At 41.5% G+C, this 24,454-nt stretch overlaps 4 protein-coding genes and 1 long non-coding RNA gene across 8 annotated transcripts; 1 reads left to right on the top strand and 4 right to left on the bottom strand.

Annotated features, from left to right (window-relative positions):
• Positions 1 to 1,724: 1,724 nt before the first annotated feature.
• LOC113741642 (3-epi-6-deoxocathasterone 23-monooxygenase CYP90D1) lies at positions 1,725 to 5,748 on the bottom strand. Its single transcript, XM_027269225.2, has 8 exons — positions 5,531 to 5,748; positions 5,058 to 5,382; positions 4,593 to 4,742; positions 4,234 to 4,479; positions 3,253 to 3,342; positions 2,865 to 3,050; positions 2,508 to 2,629; positions 1,725 to 2,077 (listed from the first exon to the last, which is right to left on the bottom strand). The coding sequence occupies exons 1-8, from the start codon at positions 5,746 to 5,748 to the stop codon at positions 1,963 to 1,965; spliced, it is 1,452 nt and encodes a 483-aa protein (XP_027125026.1). The 3' UTR covers positions 1,725 to 1,962.
• LOC140005871 (uncharacterized) lies at positions 4,382 to 7,294 on the top strand. Its single transcript, XR_011813407.1, has 2 exons — positions 4,382 to 4,505; positions 5,143 to 7,294. It is a non-coding gene; the product is annotated as an uncharacterized lncRNA (long non-coding RNA).
• Positions 7,295 to 10,307: 3,013 nt separating this feature from the next.
• Positions 10,308 to 11,093, bottom strand: LOC113742420 (uncharacterized). Its single transcript, XM_027270257.1, has one exon. It carries the CDS (start codon positions 11,091 to 11,093, stop codon positions 10,308 to 10,310), a length of 786 nt encoding a protein of 261 aa, XP_027126058.1.
• Positions 11,094 to 15,028: 3,935 nt separating this feature from the next.
• LOC140005870 (uncharacterized) lies at positions 15,029 to 18,179 on the bottom strand. 2 transcript variants are annotated; one of them, XM_072047007.1, is made up of 3 exons: positions 17,838 to 18,179; positions 17,463 to 17,636; positions 15,029 to 15,466 (listed from the first exon to the last, which is right to left on the bottom strand). In XM_072047007.1, exons 2-3 carry the CDS (start codon positions 17,587 to 17,589, stop codon positions 15,153 to 15,155), a joined length of 441 nt encoding a protein of 146 aa, XP_071903108.1. In that variant the 5' UTR covers positions 17,590 to 17,636; positions 17,838 to 18,179; the 3' UTR covers positions 15,029 to 15,152. The 2 variants fall into 2 exon arrangements, with proteins under 2 accessions (XP_071903108.1, XP_071903107.1); XM_072047006.1 differs by having other exon boundaries at positions 17,925 to 18,176.
• Positions 18,180 to 19,024: 845 nt separating this feature from the next.
• Positions 19,025 to 24,163, bottom strand: LOC113741971 (DEAD-box ATP-dependent RNA helicase 20). 3 transcript variants are annotated; one of them, XM_027269644.2, is made up of 11 exons: positions 23,832 to 24,163; positions 23,665 to 23,735; positions 23,286 to 23,548; positions 22,601 to 22,780; positions 22,340 to 22,501; positions 22,037 to 22,191; positions 21,238 to 21,330; positions 20,897 to 20,982; positions 20,530 to 20,756; positions 19,522 to 19,752; positions 19,025 to 19,409 (listed from the first exon to the last, which is right to left on the bottom strand). In XM_027269644.2, exons 2-11 carry the CDS (start codon positions 23,718 to 23,720, stop codon positions 19,345 to 19,347), a joined length of 1,518 nt encoding a protein of 505 aa, XP_027125445.1. In that variant the 5' UTR covers positions 23,721 to 23,735; positions 23,832 to 24,163; the 3' UTR covers positions 19,025 to 19,344. The 3 variants fall into 3 exon arrangements, with proteins under 3 accessions (XP_027125445.1, XP_027125446.1, XP_027125447.1); XM_027269645.2 differs by having other exon boundaries at positions 23,665 to 24,163; XM_027269646.2 differs by having other exon boundaries at positions 19,025 to 19,406; positions 23,665 to 24,159.
• Between the last annotated feature and the right edge of the window lie 291 nt (positions 24,164 to 24,454).

Genomic DNA, 24,454 nt, shown 5'->3' with positions numbered 1-24,454 from the left:
GGCAACTTATACAAACCGTTTCTTAGGGTGAAAAAAAAAATTTGATAAGCACAACCGATTTAGCTATGCGGTAATAATTATCAATACACACCGGATTTTGGCGGAGGGCGCCAAAAATACAAAAATCGAAGTGGAGCCACGGACAGAGCCTGACTACCTGAGGTAATTATTATTATTATTAAATTACCAAGCCTCCCCAAAGAAATTTAAAAAAAAAAAAAAAAACGGGGAAGCTAAGGCCTCTTAGCAGGAAATAAAACCGGGGGGGGGGGGGGTTTTTTTGACAAAATGGCCCGCTTAAATCTTCTTTTTCACGCCCCTTGGGCTAGCTGGCTAGCAGTTCAAAAGGGTGTGTATTAAGAAGAGGAAGAGATTAGTTTATGACGAGGATGGGCTTGCGTTTCAACTTTGTGAAGTGGTAGTTGGGCCACTTGAATTCTTTCGCTTAATAGAAACTCGCCAAATTTCATGGATTTTCTGAAATGTTTCCGTGAATATTGTGTGATGGTAAATTTAGTTTTTTTTTTAGGTGCAGATCTCGTGTGTATTCTACTGTCTTGGCTATTACTTCATGTGCTAATAATAATCCAGCTAAAGCTTTGCTAGCTAATTCAAGTGAACGGCTGATAAAATTATACACTTCTTCTAAAACTAGTCAACGAGATATTGTTGATATTTTTCACTGCCCAAGTTTTGAACTTGTTGGTCCTGGCAGGCGGCCAGATGAAAAAGGAGAGGAGGTAACAAGGGGGTGGGAAAGGGGAATTGAACGGGCGGGGGTGGATAAGGAGGAAGGAGAAGAAGGAAAGGGGGTGGGGTGGGGAAAAAGAGGGAGGAGGGAGTGAGGGTAGGGTAAGAGTATTGGCACTCTGAGAAAGTAGCAATTGCACTCCGTTCCATGATATACATATATTTTTTTGGATATTTTTCTAGTTTCCTTTGGAAAAAAAGGTTCCTAATGGTCACGAATCCAAGCTTGGTGGTATACGTCATCAAGAAACCGAGAGTTTAAAGTAGTAAAACCAATGATAATAAGTGACTAGGGGAGGTTTAAAACTCTATTTTCACGTAGATCAAGAGAACAGATCCTTTGACCTTCAATCTAATATTCAAACTTTTTTTAAAAATATTTTATTAGTGAATGTTTCGATATTCGTTTGAATCGGTGATGATTTATCATATTCTCCTTGACCTTTTTAGATCTCTACTTGGATGTAGATCAAAAAATCTAATTTCTTGACCTACATTCTAATAATCAGATTTTTCTAAAAATATTTCGCTAGCGAGTGATTAGATACTCGTGATTTGAATCAGTGGTGATTCATCGAATTTTTCTTCATCTTTTTCTATCTCTCCTCAATAGAAGTAATCATAACATAAAATCTATCATTAAAACAAGCTTCCTACGTACCTTAAGAAAACGACAAAAGACGTGAGCTTCAGCTGCCCCCACACCCACACGTGTGCAGTGCAGTCACTATATAGCCATTATTGTCATTTTCGTTTTTTTTGGTCTGCTGCTCTAATCTTACAAAGGTTTGTTTGGATAGTGTATTATTTGAAATATTATTTGGAATAATTACTGTAGTACTTTTATGATGTGATGTATGTGAGATAAAAAGTAGTTGGAAATATAAAAAATAATTACTGTAGTACTTTTTATGATGTGATGTATGTGAGATAAAAAGTAGTTGGAAATATAAAAAGATAGGTTGAAAAATGTGTTTGTGATGCAAACGAAATATTATTTGAGATAATTTTGGACTCCTGCTGTAATCCTTAACCCACAAATTAATAGTGCTTGGAGGATCCTGACTGAGACTGCCATCGCTACTGGGGGAGTTTACATCTCCAACCTCCGAGTATGCAAACAGCCGGAAATCTGTTGGCATTTGACAATTTGTGGTGGATGTACCCAGGAAAGCAGCGGGGAAGGTTCGGTTCATTTTTGACCCACTCGTCCTAGTGTTTTGGTTTTGAACAAGAGTTGTCTCTCCTCCTTTTGACCCACACCGGCATCCTCTTCTTCATTCTCACCGTAGGGAAATTGATAATGCAATCTTCCTCCGCCGCCCACCTATATCAGTCAGTGGATCCTTCTTTACATCAATTTGATACTACTATACAATAGTGCTAGCTAGCTGGTAGTATTAAAAGGTAAATTTTTGGATCCAAAGACTCGCATATTTCTTAAGTTTCACTTGCATCGATATGAAAGACAGGTAACTCTAAAGAAGAATAAGAAATCCAAGAACAAAAATAAATACGAATAAATAGAAGAAAGAGAAAAGTACAATGCTGGAAAAAGCAAAAAATATTAGTAATATTTTATACACTCCTCCGTGTAAAAATCTTTTTTACAGTGGTAGGTAGATCCAGATGGATGACATATAATCTTTATTCAAATTTAAAATACACTTCTATTCGTGCAAAAAAAAAAAAATTCCGTGTACTCAGAATATAAAAGATTTATTCAAAATAAAAAAAAAAAGAAGCCTTGGACATACCTAAATTGGGTAACAAAATGGTGAAGGAAGATAGAAGCTTCAAGCCTGGCCAGGTCAAGGCCCGGGCACAGCCTTTGTCCACCCCCAAAGGGAGTGAAGCTGCTGCCGCTCGTGTCCCGCTCCTGCAATGTGCGGCTACTAGTTTACTTTTTCCACACCAATAAGCATAAAAATTGGGCGTATAAAATCCAAAATGCTCTCAATATCTGATATTTTGTAAAAACTTGTTGTAAAATATTACGCTACTATTTGAGAAATCAAGGGAAGTCTTTTTTTTTTTTTTTCTTTTTGAAGGAAAATCAAGGGAAGTCTACAGCAGGGAATTGGTCATATATATATATATGTTTAATTTCTTACTTGCCACCGCCAGGGGTTGAACTGACAGGGAGAATCATATGCATCTTCATCCAGATGTATGGATCTAAAATACGTAAATACACACCAGCCTTTTGGTATGAAATGTCCTTTAATCTCAACGTCCTTGGTGGCTTTCCTCATTACTCCTATGATTATGTTTCCCATTCGCAGTGTTTCTGTGATCACCTGCATTATGCATGCATGCATATACATATATATATATATATATATATATATATATATATATATATATATATATATATATATATATATGGTCAAAACCACGCGTATATAATTACGGCTGGTGGTACATGATGAGTGCATTAATTCATTAACGGGTTTCCAGTTTTGAAGTCATATGTTTAGATCAATATTAATTAAAACTCACATTTTGTGTAAATGGTAGAGATAAATAATCTCTCCAACACAATGGTTCTTCAAGATTTTCTTTGATTCTTTTGAGTCTCAGGTTTTCCTCCTGTAAACAAAACCACCACCAAATTAATTAATTCGGTAAAAATGATGAAAGCATATAAAAGGGAAAAGAGATTGATTGACCATTCCATCGGTTACACATAAATTGGACCGTATTATGTACGGTGCAATTTATCAAGCATTCTTACGGTTGGCAATCAAAATGCCAATCAACACCGCATCCTTGACGACTAACTCCTTGGCTCGTTAACACGTTGCAGTACGTTCAGCAATTTTCTTGTTTTTGTTTCGACCGGTACAGTTTCTTTTATTGACTTTTTGGTCAAACATTTTTTTCTCTTTTGGAATCTATGATGGATTTTGCAACATCTGCAAAATTTAGGTGTAAAACACCAAATTTCAAAAAGGGACTGCTGTATATGACTAGTTTAGTGCTTAGATTTCTTGTGCCAAAATTGCTTTTCAGAAAACATCATGGAGAACCTAATAATGTGGCAAATTAGGTCGATTACTGGCTAGAAATATGTGAAATTTTGATCCCAATCCAACGCGTTCTGACATTTACACCAAAATGTTCCATGATTTGACAGAATTTAGAATGAAAAAAGATATGCCCAACTTCAACTTTTGAGATGAAAAGAGACAAAATTGGAAGATGTTGGGAAAGTTAGTGGATACGGCCAAACTACGGACAGGAGCACCAATCAACAATTTATACAGTAAATAAACGAAAAGCCATCACTAGGATAAAACTGGGATCAGGACAAGAATGACAATTAGTTAGTTCCAGAATCATAGTGCTCAACCTCAACTTTAGAATATAAGCCGCACGTGCACGACGGTGCATATCACCTACAGTATTTGCTTCCGCGCCGCTTAGGTTCAACAATTCAACACAACAGGGAAACAAAAATCACGCAAGCAAAGATCATACCGTCAATTGTTGGAGGGCAGTGGGGCAATCTGAAAGGTATTTTATAGCCAAAGTCATGAGTACTGGCACTGAATCCTCTCCTGGTATCATCAAGTCTATGATATTGTCTGATATTACATCGTCCGTTAGCTGTTGGCTTGCATCACTCAGCCAAATTTCCGCTATGTCCTTTGGGAATGAACTGTCGAGGCTGCTTCTTTTATCCTGGATTATTCTGTGTATTAAGTTGACCATCTTCTTTCTTGCCTGAAAATCAAAGATATGACAGCCAGGTGAGTTCTAACCTCAATTATTCTGAAGCTGTATAACTTCAACTGATTGGGCCAAAAATAGATAGTACACCGGTTCATATGACTTGCCTGTAGCGATCGGTAAAGTCTACTTCCGGGCACATTTATCGGCAAAGACATGAGGCCCGCTATGAATTCTTGAAATTGTTTTTTGAGAAACTCCATGTCTTGACCTGGATCCAAACTAATCAACGCCTTGACTAAAACTTGGAAGGCAATCTGAAAAGATGAGAATAAAAGACGAAAGTTAGTGGGAACACTCACACGAGTGTACAAACACATTTTTAAACATAATCATTACGCTGATCCTAAGTTTTCGGACATCATGATTCAGGCAAAGTCAGTATGTAGGCAGTTCTCATCATTGTGTTTTAAGGTTTCAGATCCTTAATTTTCTGTCATCATTTTCTTTTTGAATGAAATCCCACTGGACATTCACTGTGTCCGGTCATGACTCTGGTGCGTACGTGCGATTTTGATGTGAGATGCAGGAGAGAGAGAGAGAGAGAGAGAGAGGTAAGGAGATCCATTGACATTTTTGGCTTGGTCTTGAATGTACACGGGATGATCTTCACTCCAGCTCTTCATAGATTCTTGAACATATTTCTGCATGTCACAGGTAATCTGCGCTTTCAGATGCGACGACTTGCAGAAAGCTCCAATCAGCCCATGTATTCTCCTCTGCAAGTTTCCACTGATGAGTAACACAGAGGACTTCCCCATCAGCTCAGTCAGAGATCTTGGATAAGAGGGTACAAAAGTTTTCGCATCGCTTTGCAGAATACTCCTGCTAACATCTGCATCCGTGGAAACAATCGTAGGATTTCCAAATATATGCGACTTGAACACCTTCCCATATCTACAAATGAAAGATAAACACCCCAAAACTTCATTTAACCAGCAACAAATACACTACTATCACACGTCGTCATACTACAAGAATATCATCATTAGCTAGGTAGCTAGCTTTATTGAAGATTTATTATTATAGATATAAAACGGCTTACATGAGACGACGCTTGTCCATGAAGGTCTCAGGGCGGTCAGAGTAAGCGCAAGAGATGAAGTCGAGGGTTTCTCCGAGAAAAGGCCATCCAAGAGTGCCTAAAGGGAGTCGAGGAGTGGTGTAGCTTGACAGGAGTTTGCAACATATGAGTTTCCTGTAGAAAATAATGGCGGACAGGAGGATTGCTGTGGCCAACAAATTGCCCGTACAATTGTCCATTTTGGAACTTTTTTTCCGCTAGCTACGTACTTAAGCAGGAAATCAATGGTAAATCACTAGTGTTTTCCCCTAATCATGGTGATGTAGTAGTACTTTTGTAGAGGAAATGGGCCGACGTTCGAGTGAGAAAGAGATTAAGTTGGGTAACCCCTCTTTTAATGGATGTAGATGGGTGCGGCAGGAAAAAAAAAAAAGAAAAGAGAAAAGAAAGGAACGTGATATACACTGTATGTGTGTGCTTGAGGGATAATTTGACGAGTCAGCACATGTTGCCTCGAGGGTTCGTGCGCGGCTGGACCAGTGTTTTTGGCCGGTTTTCCTTGGGGATAGGGGCCCGACCAAATTATTGACCGCAACTTTGGTCCAAAATCCAAATAATATGGAGCATGGTGGATTTTCAGGGTCTTGGGGTTTTGAGATTTCTAATCCATGCAACAGTACTTATTGAAGTTATATATCCATCCATGTGATAAATTTCACTTGAAGCATAGATAACTCATTCAGATATTTATATTTATATATATTAAAAAAAAGTCAATCGGATTTAGCGACTACTAAATCTTGGTCATGAATGATTGGAATCAAAACAAATGTATGCATGATGAGATCTCTACCTATACATTTGGTTTTGCAGTGTAATTGTTATAGCATTTGATAAAATTTTCTAATCGGTACCCTAGGGTGTCATTTGTTAATAGGGCTAGATTACGCCTAATTACCTAATTTATTATGTAAACGCACACTCTCATATTTAATGCACCTCTGTATTTAGATTTTTTTTAAAAAAATAATATTATATTTGATAAAAAATTAACACCTAATACCCTCCTAATGAGTGTCATTAGGGTCCTCGTTAGTTAAACCCGCATTTTATTATGTCAAAATCACTACTCTCATATATAGGATAGCAGCTGGTCTTTTTATATATTTTTTATATTTATATTTTTGGATGGAATATAGCGGCTGATCCTTGGAGTGTATCATCAGTTTTTTTTTTTTTTTTATCATATACTCATCATTGAGTATATTCAGACTTAAAAGCAATTACGGTTATGTAGTTGTGCTTTCGTCCATTTCCATTGTTGTATTTACAACATTATTATTATTTGGTGTAGCAATCACAGTGTATTATTGTTGTGTACCATTACCTACGCATTATTCGACTGCTGCTGCACATAGCTGTGGAACAAGACAAGGGCTCCAACAAACTTGGGATTGGGATTTCAGCAACAAGAGCAGGTAACCAAGTGCAAGCGGAATGGTTACTGGTGGAGAGAAGCACCAACCAAAAAATGCAGGATGAAGCAACAGCATTAAGATGGGCGCTGATCAAAGCGAAGGAGCTGCAGTGGAGAAGAGTCAAGATGGCTACGTTAGTTTAGCTACACTATTTCATATCTGCTCCTTTTATTTGGAAAGAAAATATCAATGATATGGATGTAAGTAGTAGAGTTAGTCACAGTTATTCAGTAAAATCTCCTGAAATTTCCTAGGGGAAAAAAAGGGACTATACTAATACCAATATAGCTTAGTTCAACAATTTCTGCTAAGCTGAACTGTGCTTCACTTTTATTTTTTTGAATCAAGGCGCACATTTTGCTTTTGCTAGATCCGAGAATATTTGGTGGAAAAACAGTTAGTTGCATTTTTTTTAATCCTTAAAGCTAAGTAAAATGATTCGACAAAAAGAAAACAATCATTCATAGCATAGGCTCATAATTTTTTGTCTCAAACTGTATTAAGAAGGAGAAGGTCCATCAACAATGATAACGCTGGTGCCCCAATTCTCATGACCCATTCACATGCATGATTACAAGCGACTACATATATCATTGCAATACAAGATGCAGTGGTTTGTCTTTCTTTCTTTTTCTTTTTGTAGGGTGGGGGTGTATGCATCTTTGCACCGGCTAAATATAAATGGTAACTGAAGAAGCACTGAACTTCCCCGGACTGAGCTGACCTGATGAGTTCGGCGTGTCCCAATCCTGCAAAGCGAACAAGAGAGTGATCTCACAGGGGAGCCCCGAGGTCGTCCCCGAGGACACTCCGACGGTCAAGTTAATTTTCTGGTGAGTGAGGTTCACGGGAAGTAAAATGGTCCGGAGTAATTGGCGAATAGTGAGCGTACCTTGTGCAGCGGATGTGCGGTACCATTTATAGCTGCTGGTAAGTCCGACCTCCGTACGTTTCGGGACCTGCCCAAAATAGTCTCAATCCCGCGCCGAGGGGGATTCTCCCCGCCCTCTGCGGGATTGTTTCCCAGGGCTTCTCGGAGCCCTAATAGTGGTTTGCCCCAGGACGGTTGTCAGGGGCCTGGGGTCCAGGCCCAGCTCCGCTCCCTTCCTTACTTGAGGCCCCGTCTACAAATAGTACCCAAAACTCTTCCGGCCGTACCTCCTCGGGCAAAGAGCTCGACTCGATTACGGACAAACTGGCTCCCTCGGCGAGAAAGTCTGCCAGGGCCTGAGCTTTGATAGCGGTGCGAGACTGATAGCCGATGTCGTGCTCGGCCAGTTCGACAGTCCATTTGGTCATTCTGACCGAGACCTCAGGTTTTGTGAGTATCTGACGTAAGAGTTGATCCGTCATGACAACGATGTTGTGGGCCTGGAAGTAAGGTCGGAGCTTCCGAGCCGCGTGCACCAAGGCAATGACCAATTTTTTCGCCGGCGTGTACCGCGTTTCCGGTTCTTGTAAAGCACGGCCGATGTAGTATATCGGTCTTTGAGCCCCCTTATCCTCCCGCACCAAAATCGCACTAACGGTCTCGTTGCAAGCAGACAAGTATAGGAACAGGGTTTCTCCCTACTCCGGAGCGGTCAGAACGGGTAGCTCAGCCAGGTATGCCTTTAGGTCGGTGAAGGCTTTCTGGTATTCCTCCGTCCATTGAAAGTCCTTAGGTGCTTTCAGGATTCGAAAGAAGGGTAGCCCCCTTACCGCGGAGCGCGAGAGGAATCTATTCAGGATAGCCATCCTTCCCGTGAGCCGTTGGACTTCTTTGACGTTCCTCGGAGGGGCCATGTCCATGATGGTCTGGAGCTTATCCAGGTTGGGCCGGATCCCCTTTCGGGAGACCAGAAAGCCCAGAAACTTTCCCGACCTAACTCCGAAGGTACATTTCTTCGGGTTCAGCCACATCCGGCTTTCCCATAGAATGTTCAGGATTTCCCTCAGGTCGGGAACGAGCTGCCGGTCAGTTCAACTCTTGACGATCATATCATCCACGTAGACCTCCATACTCCTGCCGATCTGACTCTGGAATAGTTTGTTGACCAGGCGCTGGTAGGTAGCTCCAGCGTTTTTCAATCTAAACGGCATTGTCCGGTAGCAGTACGTCCCCTCCTCAGTGATGAAGGAGGTCTTTTCCCGATCCTGCTCAGCCATCTCTATCTGGTGGTATCCCTTGAAGGCATCCAGAAAACACAAAATGTCAAAACCCACAGTAGAGTCTACTAACCTGTCGATCCTCGGCAAGGGGAAGCAGTCCTTTGGGCAGGTCTTGTTGAGATCTGTGAAATCCACGCACATCCTCCAAGATTGGTCCTCCTTCTTTACCAGGACCGGGTTGGCTAACCAGGTCGGGTAATATACCTCCAGAATAATCTTGGATTCCAGCAGCTTGCCGACCTCCTTCTTGATCACCTCGTTCCTCTCCGGGGTGAAACTTCTCTTCTTCTGCTTCACTGGCTTGAAGCGAGGATCTATGTTGAGGTGGTGGACAACCAGATCAGTTGGGATCCCGGGCATGTCCTCAACCATCCACGCGAAGACCCGGGAGTATTCCCTTAGCAGGGCCTTCAAACCCTCCTTCTCCTCGGAAGGTAACGATGCACCGATACGGAAGACCTGGTCAGGCCTGTCCTCCCTCAAGGGGAACTCCTCGATCTCGTCTTGGGTTTCCAACTGTCGGGCCTCCTCCCCCGAGATGTAGGGTTCCAGGCTGATCGTCTGGGCGACCACCTTCTCATGTCCCCGGAGCACTGCCAAGTAGCAAGCTCTGCCACCTCTGGATCCCCATGCACCTCAGTTATTCCTCCCGGGGTGGGAAATTTGACGCTGAGGTGGAGAGACGAGGGGATAGTTCGAAGGGTATTCAAGACGGGCTGTCCCAAGAACACGTTGTACGGGGATTGTTGTTTGACCACCACGAAGTTGACGGGGATGGTCCGGCATTTGGGCGCCTGCCCTACCGTGACCATCAGGGTGATCATCCCCTCCGGATTGATGGGCGGTCCGGTGAAGCCCACCAGGGGTGTCCGAACCGGGGTTAGCTGTCCGTCCTCCAAACCGAACTCCTTGAACACCCGGTAAAACAGGATGTCCACTGCGCTCCCACAGACGGCGCCAACTGAAGAAGCACTGAACTTCCCCGAGCTGCATAGCTGTCCCCTCCCCGTGGGGCTCCCAGCGATAGTGTTTATTACCCCTGCTAAATTCTGGGTGTCCTGGTCGGGGGAGTTGCCCCGAGAAACGTCACGCCGCTCAGGGCGGTCGCGACGCTGGCCCTCACCCCTGTCTCCGCGGTAGGCCCGTCCTGGCTCCTGACTTGGTCGACCTTAACGCACGAATCGCGCCAGGAAGCCGTGCTGGATCAGATCTTCGATCTCCTTTCGCAGGGCACAACACCCCTCCATATCATGCCCAACATCACGGTGGAAGGCACAGTACCGGTCCTGATTTCTCTTGTTCCGGGGTGTCCCCATCTTAGGTGGCCGTTCCCCTAGACCCTCCGCCTCCATGACGGCCAGAATTTGGGCTCTGGGCCGAGTTAGGGGGGTGTAGCCTTTTTCCGGAAGCGGCGGCTGAGCTGGGGCTTTCTCCTTTGAGAGCCGGTCGAAAACATTCTTCTTGGCCGGGTCGTCCTTGTTCTCGGGGGGGTTTCCCCGTCCTCTCCGATCTCCGAGCTCCCGATCTGACTCTCTCTTCAGGCGAGCAGCCTCCTCCGTATTAGCGGCTCTGTGCGCCCTGGTCAAGAGCTCCTCCAGGTCTCCAGGAGTCTTCTCGACGAGCTTGTAGAAGAGCTCATCCGCCCTAAGCCCGTTCATAAAGGCAGCCATGACCACCTTTTCGTCCTTGTCCCTGATCTGCAAGCTCTCCGTGTTGAAGCGGGTCATGAAATTCCTCAGGGACTCGTCCGGCTTCTGCTTGATTGCCATCAGGTGAGCCACGTTTTTCGAGTAAGTCTTCGAGGAGACGAACTGGGGGGCGAACTGTCTGGCCAACTCGGGGAAACTCCGGATGGACCCCGGTGCCAGACCCTGGAACCAGAGCCGGGCCTTCCCCTTCAGAAACATGGGGAAGGTTTTGCAGCGGACTTCATCCGCAGCGGTTTGCAGACGCATGTGCGTCAGGAAGACCCAGAGGTGGTCTTCCGGGTCGGTCGAGACGTCGTACAGCTCGATGTTCGGGATCTTGAACCTCCGGGGTAGCGGGTAGTCCTTTATCTCCCAGGTAAAGGGCGAGGTGGTGTAGTTGTCTTCGTACAACTGCGGCCGCAAGATCTGCTCAAACTCGTTTCGGACAGGCTTCCAATGGGGGGGTCCCGCGGTCGAGGGGGAGTCCGTGGCCTTTTCCTCCTAGGGGGCTGGTCCCGTGACTCATCCTCCGAGGGAACGGGAGGTGATTCCCTCTCCTTCCCCTTCGCCTTGGAGGTTTGTGCGCCCCCGATTTCACCCCCTCCTTTGCTTGTCGAATTATGTCCTCTAGCATGGGAAGGTTCTCCGTCACGAACTGAAAGATCTGCTGTCTCCGTTCCCCTGAAAGGGCTGAACCCCCGGCGCCCCGGGCCGCCTCGGTCTCCATTCGCAGGGACCCCTCGCCGGCTCCGGGATCGGTGTTCTTCACGGTTCACTTGGAACGCGTTCTCGCCATCAACACAACTACTCGTTCCCACAGACGGCGCCAACTGAAAAAGCACAGAACTTCCCCGGACCGAGCTAACCTGATGAGTTCGACGTGCTGATGAGAAGAGCGTGTCCCAAGCCTGCAAAGCGAACAAGAGAGTGATCTCACAGGGGAGCCCCGAGGTCGTCCCCGAGGGCACTCCGACGGTCAAGTTAATTTTCCGGTGAGTGAGGTTCACGGGAAATAAAATGGTCCGGAGTAATTGGCGAATAGTGAGCGTACCTTGTGCAGCGGATGTGCGGTACCATTTATACCTGCTGGTAAGTCCGACCTCCGTACGTTTCGGGACCTACCCAAAATAGTCTCAATCCCGCGCCGAGGGGGATTCTCCCGCCCTCTGCGGGATTGTTTCCCAGGGCTTCTCGGAGCCCTAGTAGTGGTTTGCCCCAGGACGGTTGTCAGGGGCCTGGGGTCCAGGCCCAACTCCGACCTTCCCGAGCTGCCACTTGTCTAGACCCAGGACGGGGCCTCCGCAGTAACCATGCCATACAACGAGCTGTATCTAGTTAGGGGCAACTGCATGCACCAGAAAAGACATGAGAATCGCTCTCAAAAATAAAGAAAAAGAAATGCTAGCTAAGCCAAGATCAATTCATTGCATCTTAACTAGGAATGTAATCGAGTCGAATCGAGTTCGAATATCGCCATACTCAAGTTCGACTCGACATGTAAGAAGGATATTGAAACTCAAGTTCGAACTCGATGCATTGCTCACAGAACTCGAGCTCAAGTCAATGCGAACCTTATCGAGCTCGAGTCAGAAAATTTTCATACGATCTGAAATATTTCGTAAATTCAACCACTCTTTTGGACATAAGAGTAATTTCATAATAATAATATATTAAAAATTAAAATTAAAAAGCTCGATAAGACTCAACGAGCCTTTGAACATTGCATCTGGATACTCGAACTCGATTTGCTCGACTTATCGATTTACTCGAACTTGACTCGAACTCGATCATCTCGAGTCCGAGTCAAGTTTTTGACCACGCTGCTCGCGAGCAGTTCAGTTCGATTACAGCCCTAATCATAACTTCATGAATCAAATTCACATGATCATGCAGGCTCTTCAGTCTTCACTGCGTGATGTTAGAATTTTTTGTTGACACAAAAATTGTTGATGACAAGTAGAGAATAGGGTTTATTACACCTTCTTGTGAACCCTCTAAATGAAGCAGAATCATAATGATTACAAGGGAAGTAATTTACTGGTTACAAGTAAAGAATTTTTACATTAGAACTGCACTTTGTTGTCACATAATAATCAAGTTATTCAAGTGAAGTGAGAGTTTCGGATTCGAAACCTCACAATCACACTTCTTTTAAACTGAAATTTGAAGGGAGTTAGCCCGTACATTTTATAAATTGGACCAGCTTTATACACAATAATTAATAATGTGATTAAAGAACCTTCCCATCAGAAGGCATGTCAACACAGAATTCTTAGTAGGCGTAATGAAGGATTTTGTTAGGGTAGAAATGGAGAATAAACAAAGCTAAGAAGTCCCCACGTCCATCATTGATTGCCTCGTGGCACAGTGGGTTGAGCGACCCTTTGTTTTTTGTTTGTTTCAATACCAGCCGCTGGGCTCTCGTGCATTCATGTGAGATTCAATAAATCCAACACATTCTCCATCATCATCATCTCTGCCTCAGCTTTTGTCCATCATCGTCTCTCCCCCCCCCCCCCCCCCCCCCCCCACACCCATATCCAATGATCCAAGCAAGCCACACAAAAACACGCACAACACCCACCAACCCAACCACCCCTTATGTATAGTCTTATGTTACTTTCATTTCCATCCAACGTATGTAGTACTATATGTATAATATGTCTTAAAAATGCCTCGAGTGGCTTCCCTAATTTACTTTTTTGTTCAAAATATGCTATTGCACCAGAGTTAATTTGTTCCTTTAAAAAAAATAAAATAAAATCGATGAAGCAAAGGCAAAGGAGGAAATATATAGAAGTCATCGATATAGATTTAGATTGCGATTGCATTTGCTTTTGTTACGAGTGACGTAACAAGCAGGAGAGCCCAACGCCGCAGGAGATGACTAAAAGTTGGTACTATGACCCACGAACCATCCTCCTCCTTATTGGAGACTGGAGACTGATATTTCTTAATACTATCAATGGAATAATGGCTTTCAATTCAACGCCTCTTGTTCACTGCTGTCCAGATCCATCCCACATTCTACTTCGAAGGTGGTTGGCCCTCTTCGTCTTCCTGTTTGCCTTTGTATTTTTTTATGTTAAGTTCCATCTCTCAAAACATTCCTTTTGACACCTTTACTCGGGTCCAACTTGCCTCAGATTTCGTAATGCAACGGTCCAGTGCTTTAGCCCTCTGTCATCATTGCATCAAATTCCTCGCCACAATCTCTTGATTTTACTCTTGTGTCTCTCTAGTACTAGTGTACTTTTGAGAGCCCGTTTGGATATTTTTTTTAGGGCGTTTTCGAACAAAAATTATTGTAGCACTTCTTTCTTTATGATATGATATATGTAAAATAAAAAAATTTTAAAAAGTAAATGTTCATCCTTTTGTCCAAGCATGATTTGTATATTAGGATGAGTAGGCACGAAATTTTTTTTTTTTTGATGCTCCTATTTGACTGAAGCTTATGGGAATTAAATCGTACCCTCTCTGTATATTCTTTAAAACAAGATCAAAGGCATCATCGAAGGCGGTCAGAGTCCATAGCTACATGATTGTTGTTGGATGGTTGTGGAAACTCCGATGAAGGGTTGTGCTGTCCCCTGTCCCTATCCTAATAGGAAATTGTGTGTTTTCTTTAGGTTAGCTTTTGAAAATCACCTCTCAAGTAGAATTTGTTCTTGAAGCGGTTGCCCATATACTGGATATGATCGGGGCTGGCTGTATGTTTTCTTCCTTGTTAGAGATCCCTATTAAAGAGAAACAAAATTCTTAAAACAGAAACGAAACTTCCAAAAAGCTCATGCATCAAATCATTGCAAAATTTATACCATACCAGGCAATGTTTAAGCTTCTAAAGCATATCTGCATGTAATGATATCATTAGCGTGAGCAATCTCTGTGATCGGCGAGGCTTTTAAACAGATCAAGAAAGATAATTTCTTTGTAAGATGAGTAAAGCAGCACTCAAGCCTCACATACTGGATGCCTAATTAAAAGCAAATCGTCACGCAAGCGTTTCTAATCCAACATTTTAAAATTGAAAAACATTTAAAAATACAAAGAAAAGCAATCACAACAGTTGGAAAGAAAATGTGTCATCCGCGCGGCTCAGCATAAGCTGTTTTACACGAGCAAAGTTTTAGGACCATTATATTGGAGGTTCAAAGATATTCACATTGACCGTATTTAAAGCCAGGAGATTTAGCGAATACGAGAAAGAGCGTAGTTAGCTTGCTTACAGCATAATTCCGAGCTGGTCCATGACATATCGAACAGAATAAACAAGAAGTAACCTGGACCTATGAAATTTAAAACTGTCAAATATTTGTGTATTTACAAACTAGGGATGGATTTGGCTCGAATAAACTGCTTGAGAAGGGCTTTCTCCTCATCAATGCGCTTTTTCTCTTCAGGATCTTTTGGCTTCGATTTTCTTTTCTCTTCTAACATCCACTTGTACAACTCCCGCTGCTCATTCTCAGGAATTGGTTCTCGTGGCTTTGGAGGTTCTATGACGGGTGAAGTGACCAATGGCTTCTCAGTAACTGTAGTAGTTGTAGCAGTGGTTGCAACAGAGGCTGGAGCAACATTAGGCACTTCAGCCTCTTCAACCCCATCTTTCTTTTTCGTCCTCATGAAAAGATAAGCTACACAATTGAAGCATAAAATCAGTAAGACAAGTTACAATTGGGATCAAGTCAGTCGAGTCATGATAGAGCTGTCATTTCATAATTCAAGCATTAAGACGATCAGATAATAGCTAAAATGGTCCAGACGGCACTGAGAAGCTTTAAGAAACCACAAAAACAGACGGGGATCAAGATTGAATTGGTGAAGGCTTTCATAAAAAATTCACCAATATGTTATCTGATCAAAATTGTAAACTACTAATAATTAGGAATAGCATTTATAGGATACAGATATAGAAACCCTGTAACACTTCATCTGACTACATCATCAAAATTATGAAACGCTTCTGACCAGGTAATGAGCTGAATAGATAGTACATAGAATATAACAGATGGAAAGTGCTATTACCCTAGCCAAAAACCATGTACTATGATGGAGCAGGATAAAGTTTCTAGAACAAGGAGGATTTTCCTTACTGTAATCTGTGCATCAAAAGTTAACGCTTCTACTTCCTCACCCTTTTCTTATATTAAAAAAAAAAAAAACACAGCATTAAGGTGTCACGTGTTTTTCTTCACCGGATGCAAGGGAGGATGAATTTGCACCAGTTTTCTCACACTTTCAGCGCTTAAAAGATGTCTATTTCATTTTACTTGAGGGATACAAGTAGACGTTCATACATTATCTCAAAGCCCCAATCAAATACATGCACTTCTCTTTTCTTCACCCCATCCCCCTCTATTTCCCTTCCCACCAAAAAGCTGCCCAGCATGTCATCTAGGTTGAACCTTATCTAATCCCTAATCTTAGAATAGACATACACACCAAAAATGTTTCACAGGGTCCTAATTTTGATTCGTTCTATTGGTATTTGGTTTTTGTCAAATCAAAGCTACTAAATAGTTAAGAAACAAAAAAATTTCTGCAGCAAATCTCAATTGAGGGCTCTTCCACTGTGATACTGTCAGGGACAGCAGCAAAAGGAGTAGTTAGAACCCCAAAAGAGTTGGATTCAGCTATCCATTTTTCAGTTGTCATCACTGTTCGAGGATGATCGAAATTTTCACTGTAATTTAGTGGCATACTAGGAACAAAAGCCCCAAAAAGAGAACCTAAGATCTCAAAGAAGGTATAAATATATCTAATTCATGTAAGAAATGTACAATATTTACGAGATTTAATGATGACTATAGAGGACGAAGAGCCAAAACTAGAGAGAGAGAGGAGGAAAAAAAAGAAAAAAATGAAAAGTGGCATTTAATATTATTCCACTGGAGTGAAATGGGTTGATCAGTTAATCAATACGGGGAGAAGTGATCTCCTGTAGTTTATCAATAAGAGGGTTACTACATTAAGCAGGTGAAATGTCTTACTCCAAAATGAAAGATGGATTGGACCCAGGCTTTTGGTATTTACTCGAGAATGAGTCTTCAACAGACATGAATCATGATATCTCTGTATCATTCACATAAAAGAAGTAAAAATACAAGTTTGGCATATAAATAAGCCCAAAAAGTAACATAAATCAAAAGATTGAAACTAATTAACGAACCAAAACTCCAGTCTACTTAACTGCAAAAACAAATAGTATAGGATTTGGAGTTCTTTCCAAGACAAAACATTTGACGTACCCTCTTGAGACCCTCAAAAATCTAAAAACTTACAATTTGACAAGAACGGTTTTTGTCCTAACAGTCCCAGTGACTAGGCACTATGAAAATAGAGTCATCATGTAGACTGTGTACAAAAAGCCGTTCCAAACAGCAAAGATTTTTTTTTTTTTTACAGTAGCCCAGATTTCCGAATCCAAAATAATTTGCAGCATGATTTGGTGAGCAACACTGGTTGAGATCAAATCAAGATTAAGCTATTGGGGAAAAAGATCCAAGACAGTGCTAACTTATCGAATTGAAGCAAATCAGATGGCAATAAATTATCAAACACATATAAGCACCAAAATGGTAGTGCAAATTTAGAAGAGTTTAAAAGAAAGAGAAACAGGGGAAGACCAACCTCCAACAGTGAAATTGACGGCCAAGAGAAGAGGCCAAATGAACTTGTTGCGCCTAATGAACGATTCCTTGGGCAGCGGAGGAGCTGCTGCTGCTGCTGCAGACCCAGGTGGGGTTGACGACGCCATGGATGAGGATGGTTGATGCTGCTGGTGCTTGTGTTGCTTCGATTGCGCTGTTGCATTCAAAATTATAATTCAACTTAATTAGTATCTGTATTCTAAGTCTCAAGCCAAAATGCAAACCACAACTCCCAACAGAATATACGAAAAAACCCAATACTACTAATATAATATTATCCCAGAACTTGCGGTGAAAGGGTAGTACGAATGCTGATGATCAGTTTGTAAAGGGCCAAAAACTAAACAATCAGTACCTAAATATGTATCACAATATTAAAAAGGCTGACAGAGTAACAAATGATCGATGATGATGATGATGGTGGTGGTTAATCCGATGGTACCTTTCTTGGGTTTATTGGTATATAGCTTGGGACCTTCGCCTCCCATTGTTACCGTGATTGTGGAAGTGTGAGAGGATGATTCGATACTCTTTTAGTACTACTTATCGCCCGTAGTAATAATGCTCTCTCTGGAGTTTCATCTATTTCGGTCTCGTTTTCCAGTCTCGCGGACGGGAACACCACCGTTCGACGACGGTACTCTAACTCTACAGAGCAAGTGTGTGGCCACTGGCCAGCCGCCGCCATTTTTGTATCACATATAACAGTTACTCGGTGGTTTGTTAACCCTCAAACGACGTCGCAGGATTCCATTTTCAGTTGCTTATCAAAACCCATATTGTAGTTTTTTTTTTTTTTTTTTTAAGGTCAGCTATTTGTTGTGCTAGTACTAAAGTACTAATAATAGCGGTACCAAAATACTAGTTCCAAGTTTGGACATGGTGAAGTTCTAAAAAATGGAGTAAAGTAGGACTAGATTTAGGTGTAATTGGCACTGATGTTAGACTCTTATCAAATTATCTTAATTTCCATGATTTGGTGTACATTCACCTAGCGTTATTGTATTTTATGACTTAGTATATACTAAATTTTATTATACGTTATGAAATATAATAAAATTATAATCCATGGTTGCGCCCTGTGGGAGTTGTTATAGTAGTGATTCTTAAGTAATCTGAAGCAAGGTAATAAGGCTAAGAAATCAAGTCAACCAACAAAGCAAATTGCTCAAGTTAATCTGAAGCTTGAAAATACCTCCCTTCCAATCTTTTGCCCCGTTAAGATGATCAAGACTTTAATACAAGTTTAATAACAAAACTTGCCACCAAAACAAAAATAAAAATAACTCCCAATAATCAAGAGATCTAAGTAGTTTCTTTTCTTTTTTTCTTTTTTGGTCTCCCCCTGCCAGAGAAATGTTCTAAGATTAGATAGAAGATTATTTAAAACAATTACTATATTACTTTTTGCGATATAATGTATGTGAAATAATAAATGATTAAAAAAATATACTGAAATATATATATTTATAATGTAAGTAAATAATTCCTATCCAAATTCATTCTACTTTAAAATCAGTAAAATCAGTAATGGTGAGAGGATAGAAAAAATCAGCGGCCTACCACACGAAAATCTTGTACGGAAGGTACGAAACTGTAACGTCTTACCACCAATTAAAAAGTACCAAAAAAAAAAAAAAAAAACTGTAACGAAGTAATTCTCTATTTCTACATGGCTACGATCAATCCTACATGATGCCCCAACACCAACCATGATCTAAATTATTTCTTACAACCTGTCTGACAAATATTACATACAGGAAAAACCAGCTCATCAGTTTTTGAACAGATGAGATTCTAAATAATTGTGTGCGCTTTCACTGCTCTCTGTTGAAAGTGATCTGACCTCTATCCCAGCATCCTCAGCTCCAAGGCCGACCTCCTCCGCCGTAACCCCTCCCCCGATCTCGAAAACTCCCATGGGCTGCTAATCACAAGGATATCAAAATGTCAATCAGTTAAACATGTGGCTCCACAAAAAGAAAAAACAGGACCAGCTAACAAGAACTCTGGCAAACATACAAACAAACACGACTAACCTGGAGGAGGAGGTGCACCACGTCCCATAGATGCCAGCTCAGGACTAACTTTCTGTCCAGCCTCCTGAAGGATGTTGATGAGGTCCTTTGCAAATCTCGCATTGGCAACTGTGAAGAATGTATATGCCGTCCCTTTGGCACCAGCCCTTCCAGTTCGTCCAATGCGGTGGACATAATCTTCGAGAGATCCAGGAAAGTCATAATTGATAACATACTTGACATCCTTCACGTCTGCAACCCCAATTCAAAGAAATTCGCTATAAAATAAGCAGGAAAAAGAACCCTATTCACAATAGCAATCCTGCATGCCATTTAAGCATCTACGGTATCTCAACACAAGTATCAACAGGTAATTGATTTAACCATAGGAGGCATTAAAGACATCAAAGTCCAATGACAGCCAAAAGTAAAATACAGAGAATTTTAAGCAAAACATGCAATTTTAAGACTGGCATATTTCAGAATAGTTAACAAGAAGAAAAGCAACAAATAACCTAGCGAGTTAAATTAATGGCTAGCAGAGAACCAGAAAAATATGCCTTAGAAGGAGAAATATTTATGGATTCATGGTGGAATCAGCTCAGTTTGCCTTGAGCAGTTAGATACTGGCAAAGCAGATCCATCTGACTTCCATCCATTTACGTATCAACTGAACTTGCTTGAGTTGAGCTTAATGTGTTCCATTAAGCCCGCATGTGAATATACACATGGAGAGAGAAAGAGAGAGAGAGAGAGAGAGAGAGAGAGAGAGAGATTCAATTGCAGAGAGATTCTCATAAATTCAGAGTTTTAAAGCATAAACAAGCGAAGTATCATAGACAACTCTCCTAGGACTTTGTATTGCTAGTTATATCACTGAGACTAGATGATTGAAATTTCTTATCTCAATAGTGTGTTTTGAACCCATATACACCAAAATATCTTTTAAGCATGCATAAAATTGTAAAATCAAAATACAGCAGTGAAAGGGACAACATAGAGCCAGGCTTAATCAGACACTAGGCATACCTAGACCTCGAGCAGCAACATCAGTTGCTGTCATTATCGGATTCTTGCCAGCTTTGAATTCAGAGAGAACCCAATCTCTTTCTGCTTGACTCTTATCTCCATGAATAGATAGTGCAGGCCAACCATCCATTCTAAGTTGTCGAGTGATTTGATCACACCCCTTTTTAGTGTCCATGAATATCAATATTCGGCTACCATCCATAATGTCCTCTAGCAACTTCACTAATCTGAACATGTTCAATTTGAAACAAAACATAATTAATGAGGTAAAAACTTTAGCATGGAGAAACTCGCAATATGTAAAGCTGGTTGGGGGATTGGGCCGCCGGGGAGGGGGGGGGGGGTTCAAGCAAGAACATAAGCCTACTTATTGTATTTCTGACTCTCAGAGACGATGTCCACATTCTGACGAATTGCATGGTTAGCCTTCAAATCTGCTGAACCTATGATCACCTGACATGAGAAAATGTACAGACTCGTAAAATGGGTCCATTGCATATGATAGCAAGCCACACTGAAAATTGTTTTAACAAGTAAAACTACATAGTCAACAAAGCAAGGGAACTCAATCAAAGTCAATGTAGGCACATTAGGTCAAACAGCAGTCTCTATGCAATGCAAAAATTTGAAGTGCACAAGAGCAAATCACTCAGAATGACAATTAATTTTGTTAACAAGTAAACAACATATTTATCTCGTGATTCTTACTTTGTATGCATTGAAAAGAAATTGCCTTGCAAGTTGCTCAACTTCCTTGGGCCATGTAGCACTCCAGTAAAGAGTCTGACGGTCTGGACGAATCTGCAAAAGGCAAAACAAAACATTCAGTTATTAAGGGAAATGTAAATGAATTTCTATAAGAATGCCTATCAAACATAATTCGTTTGGATGACTACTCAATAACCTTTGTATCTAGGTGATTAAACAACATACTATGTACTGAAATTTCTTAAATGTGTTCTGTAATTCTTGAATTCATACCAGGAACAGGCATACAGATGAAAGCTGGTATGCATTTTTTGTCTTACCTATACCACCAATAACCTTGATAAGAAGAATCCGTATAACTTAAAAAAGCTCTAATAACCTTTCCTTCTAAAATATTTTTATAAAAAGAAAAACAAGAATGTATGATGTGAAAAAATGGTGAAAAATTTTTAGGCATTATGCGCCACTATGTGAACCTAGAAGACTATTCCAACTACAATAGCAAGAAGATGCATATGCAACTAAGGACGTCAAAATTTCAAGATAAATACTTCTGCTAGCATTGATATCCTCAAAATAAACTTAATCCATGGTCTAGGTTGAACAGTCAAAAAGATGGCAGACAAGACAACATTTTGGAAGGAAAAATCATCAACAAAATAATCTCCCCTTACTCCTAAACCACCTCCAATAAGAATTTAAAAAAACAAAAAGGCAAGGCCAAAATCAACAATAATTATGCATCAATAGTTGAAAGTAATATGGCCTGAAAACTCAAGTACAGTCTCTAGAAAAGAACCTGAGAAACAAGTTTTCGAATCTGAGGTTCAAAGCCCATATCTAGCATCCGATCTGCCTCATCCAACACAAGATATGTAACCCTTCGCAGGTTTGTATGATGAGATTCCAGCATATCAATCAACCGTCCAGGTGTAGCAATAACAATTTCAACACCTACAGGGCATGGCTATGATCATCAGTGAAATGATACAATATTACACTATTGCCCAGAAAATTAGGAAGGAAAAGAAGCTGTAGGAGATACCCGATCCTTGAACATCACGATACAGTAGTAAAGTCACGTTGAGCTAACTCCACCTACCTTTCTGAAGATCACGAACTTGAGGTCCCTTAGGAACCCCACCATAAATGCAGGTATTCTTAATCCTTGATGAAGCACCAAATTTAGTAGCTTCTTGTTGAATCTGAACAGCAAGTTCACGAGTTGGAGCTAAAACTAAAACAATTGGACCATCTCCAGGTGCTAAAGATGAAGATGCATCAAGAATCATGTGATCAGATCAAAACCAGAAAATATAAGACTGCCTAAGCTACAATGGAGACATTACTGAGCAAGGTATACCTAAAAACGGCTGAGCATTAACATGCACAATTGCAGGCAATAGATACGCTAATGTCTTCCCTGATCCAGTTTCTGCAATACCTATGAGATCACGGCCCCTCAAAGCCATAGGCCATCCCTGAGCTTGAATAGGTGTAGGTTCAGAAAAGCCAGCTCTTTCAATCTCTTGCATGACATAATCTGAAACCATGAATTTTAGATGAAAGTTTTCAGGTTTTCAACAAACATAAATAGAAGATTAACATGTTATGAAACTAAAAGGAGCAGCTGCGTTAGAAATGACACTAACTGCCAGGAAAAACAGAGAGGCAGGGCCTCTCAGAAAGCAGTCCACAACAACGTAAAAAAGCAAGACCTAGTAATTCTATCTCTCAGATTCTGAAGCACAATAAGTCATATACCAAATACCGAAAGTTGTGAACAAGTGAACCAAGACTAGAGCACCTATGACTTCAGAAGAAGTAATAAATTTGACTAGGCTGACATAAGAAGCAAAAGATAACACTATATTCAATTGCCCAAGTTAACTTGAAAGGAACTGTAAATTTCTCGCAATATGCATCCTCGATAATAGTCTCAACAGATTTGAACAAATTAGCTAAGACAAGTACATTGATATCTGATTATCATCACCAAATTTTCAACATTAGCAACAGATTGATGGAGGTGTTCCTTGTGGACATACCTGGAAAACCTACGTCTTGGAAACTCTTAACCGGGTTGGGGACATCCCGGCCTTCAACAGTTATTTCCCGCCGCCTTCTGTACTCCTCCACCTCACCCTCCGACATTGCGGCGACAGATGGCGCCTCCACGTAGAAATTCTTCTCGAACGGAGTCAACCCGTCCAACTCCGATTTTCGCGGCGAATCCGCAACATCATTGTGTCTCCTACTCGTTGTGGTCGTCGTCGACCGGTAGTTCGAGCTCCCTCCGAAACCTGAATCACTATTAAAACCCACAAAATTAATTTCGTCTTGAAATCGTCTGTAAACTAGCTCACTATTAAGCATAAACCCTAGGCAAGCTCAAAATCAGAGCGTCAGGAAATATTAGGGTTTTACCTCCGGCGGTCTCGGTATGAGCCGGGGTCGGCGGAGCGGCTATCGTAGCGGCTCATGCTGCTGGTGACTCTCTGGAACCGGTGCGGGTGTGGTTCAATTAAGAGGAAAATGAAGGTTAATTTGTAGGATTAAGAGGAGAATCTAAAACAGAAAAATAGAGGGGAAACCTTTCGACTTTGGATTTTGGAGGAGAATTGGTGTAGCAGAAGGGTGGTTGTAGCTAAAATCGTGGTCGTGGTCGTGGTCGGTTTATGTGCTAGTCGGCGATGTTCTTGGGCACCAAGAAGGCTCACCCCCTGGAACTGGAAGTCGTGACACCCTCGGTGCGAGATATCGGGTTCTCGGAAACTTTAGCAATCTTTCTATATTAAGCGTGGTTCAGTCGAGTAAGTCGTTAAAAAGCGCTATCTGTTAAAGTAAATGGCAAAACCATGCCTTCAAAGTTCAACCTGTCACTTGTGCGCTGAGGCACCTGAGATCTTCTCCTCCAATCACGCCAGTCTACTCTTTTTTCTAGCTCTTTTTAACAACGATAACATTTATATAATTTACTTTATTCTAATATAAGGGAAGAGAAAATCACAAATAGTAAGTTTTATTCTAATCTAAGGGAGGAGAAAGCCACAAATAGTGATCGGTAGAAAGCAAGATTCGAACATTTGACCTCTCGTGCACGATCGAAACTTTAAAGTCGTAGTGATGACCGACGGATCAAAAGCTCAGCGTTGGCGGTCCTTAGGAATCCTATTCCGTGTTCGTACATGCACAAATAGTGGAACACTTATCATCA

This window comes from Coffea arabica, chromosome 4e (genome assembly GCF_036785885.1).
Source record: "Coffea arabica cultivar ET-39 chromosome 4e, Coffea Arabica ET-39 HiFi, whole genome shotgun sequence".
NCBI lineage: Eukaryota > Viridiplantae > Streptophyta > Magnoliopsida > Gentianales > Rubiaceae > Coffea > Coffea arabica.
The sequence above is the reverse complement of the archived record's forward strand: the minus strand, read 5'-3'. Positions and strand labels throughout refer to the sequence as shown.

Excerpts from the sequence above, each read along its gene's own strand:
- LOC113741642 (XM_027269225.2), bottom strand. The coding sequence starts at position 5,748 with ATGGACAATTGTACGGGCAATTTGTTGGCCACAGCAATCCTCCTGTCC. Across the intron at positions 5,383-5,530 it reads ATGGACAAGCGTCGTCTCAT|ATATGGGAAGGTGTTCAAGT; the intron begins GTAAGCCGTTTT and ends TTTCATTTGTAG. Across the intron at positions 2,078-2,507 it reads CATTTTGTTACCCAATTTAG|GTGGGCGGCGGAGGAAGATT; the intron begins GTATGTCCAAGG and ends TGACTGATATAG.
- LOC113742420 (XM_027270257.1), bottom strand. The coding sequence starts at position 11,093 with ATGCGTCTGCAAACCGCTGCGGATGAAGTCCGCTGCAAAACCTTCCCC.
- LOC140005870 (XM_072047006.1), bottom strand. The coding sequence starts at position 17,970 with ATGGGAGGCGAAGGTCCCAAGCTATATACCAATAAACCCAAGAAAG. Across the intron at positions 17,637-17,924 it reads TACCAATAAACCCAAGAAAG|CGCAATCGAAGCAACACAAG; the intron begins GTACCATCGGAT and ends TGAATGCAACAG. Across the intron at positions 15,467-17,462 it reads CGTCAATTTCACTGTTGGAG|CTTATCTTTTCATGAGGACG; the intron begins GTTGGTCTTCCC and ends TCAATTGTGTAG.
- LOC113741971 (XM_027269645.2), bottom strand. The coding sequence starts at position 23,720 with ATGAGCCGCTACGATAGCCGCTCCGCCGACCCCGGCTCATACCGAGAC. Across the intron at positions 23,549-23,664 it reads TCATACCGAGACCGCCGGAG|TGATTCAGGTTTCGGAGGGA; the intron begins GTAAAACCCTAA and ends GGGTTTTAATAG. Across the intron at positions 22,502-22,600 it reads TAATGCTCAGCCGTTTTTAG|CACCTGGAGATGGTCCAATT; the intron begins GTATACCTTGCT and ends CTTCATCTTTAG.